Source organism: Chinchilla lanigera, unplaced genomic scaffold, assembly GCF_000276665.1.
Source record: "Chinchilla lanigera isolate Chin_1 unplaced genomic scaffold, ChiLan1.0 scaffold00110, whole genome shotgun sequence".
In the NCBI taxonomy this organism is placed as follows: Eukaryota; Metazoa; Chordata; class Mammalia; order Rodentia; family Chinchillidae; genus Chinchilla; species Chinchilla lanigera.
The window spans coordinates 4,468,296-4,475,885 of NW_004955511.1; the positions used below are offsets into that span (position 1 = coordinate 4,468,296).

General features: G+C 38.2%; 1 protein-coding gene across 1 annotated transcript in view; it reads right to left on the reverse strand.

The window, feature by feature from the left end:
• Window positions 1-478: 478 nt before the first annotated feature.
• The window catches only part of LOC102016079 (membrane-spanning 4-domains subfamily A member 4A-like), an 18,896-nt gene continuing 11,784 nt past the window's right edge, over window positions 479-7,590 (reverse strand). Inside the window, exons 6-7 of the mRNA XM_005408077.2 lie at window positions 7,138-7,239; window positions 479-717 (exon numbers count right to left, since the gene is read on the reverse strand). Coding sequence (XP_005408134.1) covers window positions 613-717; window positions 7,138-7,239 — 207 coding nt within the window. The 3' untranslated portion in view covers window positions 479-612. The remainder of the gene's footprint in view (window positions 718-7,137; window positions 7,240-7,590) is intronic.

Below are 7,590 nucleotides of genomic sequence, written 5' to 3' on the forward strand. Positions count from 1 at the left end.
GAGCAGCTGAAGCTGGAAATCAGTAACACGTGTGAGGGCAAGACAGCACCAAGGTGCCAAAAACAACCAAGCTACCTCAGTCCTGAGAGAAACAATATAAAATAAAATGTAAAAGTCAAATCTGATGCGTGTGTACTTAATACTCTGCACATATAAGGACTGACTATGCTGTCCTGTGGTAGTTTTCATGGAAAGAGTGAGAAAGAAAATGTGGGGAATCCATGCATCTCAACTTCTTGAAGGAAAATGAAGTTGTTTCTCTAACCATAGGTTTGAAAAAGTCATACAAAAGGGAAGTATATTGTATTAGACAGGAATTAGGAATATGTAACCTACATTAAGGGCTCCTTTTATTCATTTCAGTAATATCTCTTTGTTGATTGCTGCCAAAGCCAATTTAATGTCCTTATTTGAAGAGCTGAAGATGAATGAGAAATATTCAAGCACAGCTGACCATTATACACATGATTTACTTCTTCAAATTTAATATATTGATAAAGACCTAGTAGAATGGGTTGGTGAGTTTCTGCAGAAAATGGAACATGGTGTTGCACTTTTAAACTCACACAGGAACACACAAATCTGGAGTTCCTGCATAAAGTCAGTATAGATCTAGAACACTAGCTCTTCATATGGTGGTGACTGAAAATGTCCTTCAGGTGGTGCGGGACAGGCAATTTCCTCCATGGGAATGTTTGATTGCAGAATTAACACAGCCTGTAACATAAATCACAACACCATAAGTTGTTTACCCAAATAATCTCAAGGTTCCCTTTCCTGCCCAACTAACATCGACAGTACTAGGACTCACTCTGTCATCTCAGTTCAATCTCAAGTGTTGGACTCTCTGGCATTCTTTTTTATTTTAAAAATTAAAAAAAACTAACAAAACAACAATGAAGACAAAATCAAAACAACACAAAAACAGCAAAAATGATACATGACCTCAAAACAAAATGATAGGAATTAACAATGGTTGCTGCATTACATACTATCTTCAGCCAAGTTGCTCAGTCCAGCAGACATAAGAATGTAAGACAGTAAGAAGTAATAAAAAACAACATTGGAAATGATGCAGAGCTTCACCATACAAGATGGTAAGAGTTCAACAATGGTTGTTATACTTCATATTGTTGTTTCCAGATCAGTCATTCTGATTACTAGATTCAAGCGTGCAAAACTAGTCAAGAAAAAAGAATATTTTAAGCATTGACTGTTCCTTTCAATGAGCCACAGACATCAGCAACACACCTATTCCAGCTATCCTTAGGCATACTTTACATCATGCCAGATCAAGGGCATTCAGCCAGTGTTGGATCATAGCCTGAGATGCTGATGACTACTGCTGAGTCTTAACCTGGACCAGTATCACATGTAAGTGATAGCGTCTGATGAGCAGGGTAATCATGGAGTTATGGAAAGTATGGAGTCCTCCTCAGAATTAGCTACTAATGCTGATGACAACAGCATCTCCAAGTCATAGTTTATTGTAGAAATGAATATTTCAGTGCAAGAGCCATGCTGGCCCAGAAGGGGAGAAATTTTCATGAAACTGAGGAAAATTCTGGTGCTTCTTCCACAACTCAGTGTGATGTTGAGTTGACTGGGACAGTGGGGGAAACAGAACAACATAGAAGCTTAGGCATCATACACCCAAGATCACCACTCTTCTCAAATCACACAGGAGAATAGTGGGAGAAACACTTCTCAGCCCTGCAGCTGCTCTAGAGTAGACAGGATCAGAGACTCAAACACCAAGATTTGAAGTTGACTAAGGAATTTGTCTCATTCTCAAAAGCTTCTCCCATAGACAGTAAAGTACTTCATTTGCAAAATTACACGAGCATAGGTAACTTTTGGGAAAGTTGCACTTCTAAAGCATTAGTAACGCAAAAACCTACATTGGAGTAACGTGAGTTAGTCCACCCCTGGTGAAAGCATTTGAAGGTGTGCAATATGGTGCTGCCTAGAAGCCACAAAGAAAGCAAATAGACACAGAGAGATGTAAACAAGCACCAACAGTCTCATCGTATGATTGCCAGGTTATTGTCTGGCTGGGAATTTTGTCTGCCTCTGGGTCTCTAGGTGATGAAGGGAATAAGTAGCTGTTGGGGTTTTATCAAGCCCTCCCACATTCTGGAATACGTTATGGCTGCGGTCTAAAATATGCCCCCAGAGTCTCCTGTGTTCAGAAGGGCAGCTCTTGGTGGTGATGGCATCACGGAGGCATGTACTCACCACTGATAGTTCCTAGTGGAATGTGCTATTCGTTGGCAGGCAGATCAGAGGAGCTGGTTCCTTGGCGGTGTACCTTTGGAGGCTACATGTACTGCTCTGGCTATTCTTTGTCTCCCCACTTCCTGGCCGGCTGGCTGGCTGGAACAGCTTTCCTCTGCCACACCCTTGTGCTATGCCATTTCTACCTTGAAGCCAGCTATCCATGGACTGAACCTTCTGAAATTATGATCCTAATAAACTCCTTCTCCTTTATGTTGCAAGAGTCAAGTCAGGTATATTGTCCTAGAAGCAGAAAAACTGACCAATATAAACCCTTCATACTTGGAAGAACCACTGCCCTGTTGTTCCCAAATCTAATGTTCAGATTCCTTGTGTGGACTTAGTACATGAACACAACACACATTAATTCCGTATTTCATTCCTTTTCTTTCTCCTTTGTCTCTTAATCCTATGCCCATTTGAGAAAAGAATAGCTTGCTACTTCCTATTACCTATCTTTTTATTTTGCTTATTACACCATGAAATATTTAAACGTGTGTTTAATTTATTTCATTTCCATTATGGTCTTCAGGTTTATCTATTTTCCTACAAACCACTCAGTTTATCTTTATGACAGAGTAGTGCTTATTATATATAAATACCACATTTTCTTTTGCATTTTGCTGCCGATGGACATACAGGCTGCTTTCAAGATGTAGCTTTTATGAGTTTTGCTGTTATAAACATGCAACTTAATGTCTTTAACTCTTACAGGAAGACACCTAGAAAGGGAATAGCTGGGTCAAATGTAATTTCTAGTTTTAGTCTTTGAGGAATCTCCACTCAGATTTCCATAGTTGTTGTTCTAGTTTACACCCCCAAGAACAATGTGTAAGGGTTCCTTTCACTGTACAACTTCACCAGCATTTGTTATTATTTGATTTTCGATGGTAGTCATTCTTTTTGGGCTAAGATGGAATCACAGGGTTGTTTTAATTTGTATTTCTCTGAGGGCAAGTGCTGTTGCATATTTTTCATATATTTATGGGCCATTTGTACTTCTTATGTGAAATGCCTATTCATTTGACTTTTCCATTTTTTGATTTGGTCTTTTATTTTGGGGGCTTAATTTTTAATTTCTTGATATATTCTAGATATTAGTCTCTGTCTATGGAATAACTGGCAAATCTTTCCCCTGTTCTGTTGGCTTTCTCTACTGTTCTGTTGGTTGTTTTTTTTGCTTCACAGAAGCTTTTCAATTTGATGAGTCTGTGTGTTGATTTTTCCATACTGTTTCCTGTGCAAGTAGAGTTCTGTCCAGAATGTCCTTGCCTTCACCTATGACTATGAGAATTTTACCTATTTTATCTAACAGCAGGTTAAGCGTTTGTGTTTTAACATTTAGTTATTCAATCCACTTCAATTCTAGTTTACTAGATAGTGAAAGATATGGGTCTAGATCCAGTCCTCTGCATGTGGATAGCCAGTTTTCCCAACACCATTTATTAAAGGGGCTATGTTTCCTTCAGTGTAAGTTTTTGGCCTTTTTGTTAAACACAACATCAAGACGTTTAAGTTACTGAGGGTTATTTCTGCATCCTCCGTCCTGTTCTACTGATTCTTGTGTCTGTTTTTTGTGTCTTTACCATGCTGTTAAAAAGATCACTGTAGCCTTGTATTGTAACTTTAAGTCTAAGATTGTGATGCCTCCTCCTTTGCTCTTTTTACTGAGGATAGCTTTTGCTGTTCTAGCTTTCTTCCGGTTCTATAGGAATTTTAGGATTTTCTGTATTTCTCTGAAGAATGTTATTGGTTTTTTGATGGCTATTGCATTAAACATATATGTCAGTTTTTGAAGTATAGCCATGTTGAGTATATTGTTTCTGCTTGTACAGGAATAGGGGATATCTTCCCATTTTCTGAGGTCTCTTTGGTTTCCTTTTTCAGAGGACTGTACTTCTCTTCGTAGAGGTCTTTCACTTCCTTAGGTAGATTAATTCCTAAGTATACAATTTTTCTTGATGTCATTGTAAATGGTATTTTCCCCTAATTTCATTCTCAGTTGTTCACTATTAGTGCACATGACTGCTAATGATTTTCATTTGATTTTGTGTTCTGCTACATTACTAAATTTAGTTATTAATTCTGAGTCATTTGGTGGATTTTTTGGGTTTTCTATATAGGGTATCATATCATCTGTAGATAATGATAATTTGATATGATAACTATAATGATACTTTTCCTTTCTTATGCATATTCCTTTTATTTCTCTTTCATTCTTAATTATTTTTGCTAATATTTTGAGCACAATGATGAGCAGGATTGGTGATAGTAGATGTGGATCAACTACAGGTTAACTTGCAACACCCAGCTGAGCTGAATTAGGTGGTTCTGGATGGAAGGCCCACCTAAGGATTATTACCAGCAGCATAAAAGGAGAAGTGGAGGGGAAGATGATACACTGTTGGTTCTCCTGGTGAAGCTTGTCACACTGGCTTTCCTGATATGAACATGGCTGTTTTCATCATCAGAGGAGCTTGGATTCTTGCTGTCACTGAGGATGGCTGCAGTTCTCTTCGTGGGAGCTCTGGTTTTATCTTGAGCATAACTTTCTGGATCCTGGGCAGATTCCTCAGTCTGCTGGCACAGATCCTTCATCCTGCTGGCACAGACTCTCTAGCTTCCACCACTGACCTTGGGGCCTTCCCAATGTGAATCCTGAATACAGACTTACATGAGACACTGTTGTGGGCTCTAGGCCTCCAGCTGAACTTGTGGTGGACATCACCATGGATTCTAGCTTTTTAGCTGGACTCATGCAGGACATTGCTGTGGGATCTGTGCCTTCAGCTGGATTCTTTGGGTCTCTAGGGCATGGACAGATCCTTGCACTCTTCCTCATTTTTTTTGGTGAACATTATAAAATTATGTTATAAATTATGTGTCCTATATTAAATCTATTCCCTTGTCAACCCTGACTACAGCATCAGATGTTCCTGCCTTGTTCCTCATTTTATAGGGAAAGCTTTCAGCTTTCACCTTTTAATATGATGTTGGTAGAAGATTTGTCCCAAATGGCTTTTATTGGACTGAAATAAGGTCCTTCTATAGCTATTGTCTTTTGTATTTTTTTTTCATGAACATATGTTAGATTTTGCTGAAGGCTTTCTCTACATCTACTGAGATGATCATGTGATTTCTGTCCTTGCTTCTTTTTATGTGATGTAGTACACTTCTTGATTGGTGTGTATTGAACCATTCTTGCATTTCTTGGATGAAGCCTACTTGGCCATGATATATGATCCTTTTGTGACTTGTTGTATTCTACTTGCGAGTACCTTCTTGAGGATTTTGGTATGTATATTTGTTACAGAGATTGATCTGTATTTCTCTTTTGCTGTTGAATTTTATCTGGCTTTGGAATCGGAGTAACAGTACCTTTAAGGACACATTTAGGAGGACTCATCTCCTTTAAATTTTATTAAAGAATCTGATGATAATTGGTGTTAGATCTTCCCTGAATTATTTGTAGAATTTGGTCATGAATCCATCATTCCTCAGTGTTTCCTCCTGTTTTGATTTCATTGCCTGCTGTTAGACTGTTCAACATTTTAAAATATTCTTGGCTCAGTTTTGCTAATTCATATGTATCTACGAATCTATTCATTTCTTCTAAATTCTCCCGTTTATTGGCATACATGTTTTCAAAGTAGTTACTAATAATCTCATTGATCTGCGCACTGTCTGCTGTGTTTGCATCTTTTTCATTGCTCATTGGATTGATTTGGGTCTTTTCTTTCCTTTTTTTGATTAGATCAGGTAATGTTTTGTCAATTTTGTTTATTACTTTGAAGAACTAACTCTTTGATTTTTTTGTATTTCTTCCTTTTGGAGGGTTCTTAATTTCACTGATTTGTGTTCTGATCTTTATAATTTTTTTCACTTTATTAGCATTGAGTGCAGATTATTCTTGCTTTTTAAGGACCTTGATGTGCACTTATCTTATAACAAGTATTTTGTACTGGTGTTATTGTTTAGTTCTAGCAAGGTCTTATTTATTCTATAACCAACATTTTATTTTACAATGCATTGATTGGTTTTCATGCCTTTAGATAATTTCTTTGTTATTGATTTCTAGTTTCATTGTGCCATGATCTGATAGTATGCAAGGTACAATTTTAATTCCTTTACATTTCCTTAAGCTTGCTTTACTGCCTCAAATGTGGTCCATTTTGAAGAAAGTTCTATATGATACTAAGCATAGTTTTTGCTCTTGTTGGATGGAGCACCCTGAAGATATCTACTAAGTCCATCTGTTAGGAGGATACACCTACTTCTCCCAGGACACACCTACCTCCGTTTACTTGGGATTGGAGGTTGCAATATATTCCTCCAGTACCTAGTTTTTTTCATCCCAGTCAGAAGTTACCATCCAAGCCAAGGCATGCCCTCACTCTCATTGGTAGGTGAGAAACATGATCATCTTTCTGGTATCAGCTAGATGTAGGTAGGCTGTAGACCAGGGGTTCAAGTGGGCTGTTAAGCCTTTTAATGTTGATAGTCATGGGGTCTAGTTGCTTTTTTCTCTCCTTGGGCATTGTCCTCACTGAGGATTAGGTTGAAATATTCTCTGTACTGCTGCTTTCAAAGCAGATGTACATTTTCATGAGTTCTGTGTCTGAAAGGGAATGGGTTCTGCCATATAAACATGAAAGTGGAGCAGAAAGTCCAGACTGGACCACAGCCCTTGCTAAGTCAGTGAGCATAGCCTAGTAAGACGCTGAGAGGAGAATCCAGCTAATCAATGCCTAGACTTCTGACACACAGGAAGTGTGAGATAATAAATGTGCATTTCAGGTAATTGCTGGTAGGACAATATAAAACTACTAGAGACATCTTTGAATGAATGTCAATACTCACCCTATCGGGGTTACAACAGGTTAGTTTGCATCCAAAGACAGAGAGAGACATTGCAATTGAGAATTCCAGCACACTTAAAATGAGCACCACACTTTCCAGACCCTAAAATACATAATCACAGAAAAGGAGTGGATGAATAAAGGTGACAGATCCCAACATTTAACACTAATTACAATGGTAAAGAATAAGAGTTTTGTCTGAGAGTCTGGATTCTGAATATGGCAAAAACTCTTGGCCAATTCTTGCCTTACAGAAGGTCCCCTATTTAGATAGCAATTAGACTCCTAAATAAAAAAGTGTTCAATTTTTCAATCGCTTCCAATTTCCTGAAGTAATTTCAGCAATTGCAGAATGGTGATTTTTGTTTTTGCAAGAGCTAGCTCTCTCCAGATTTGTGTCTGCCACAGTATCCCATAAAAAGAGGAAGAACTGACTCCCGGCCTCGTCATTCCC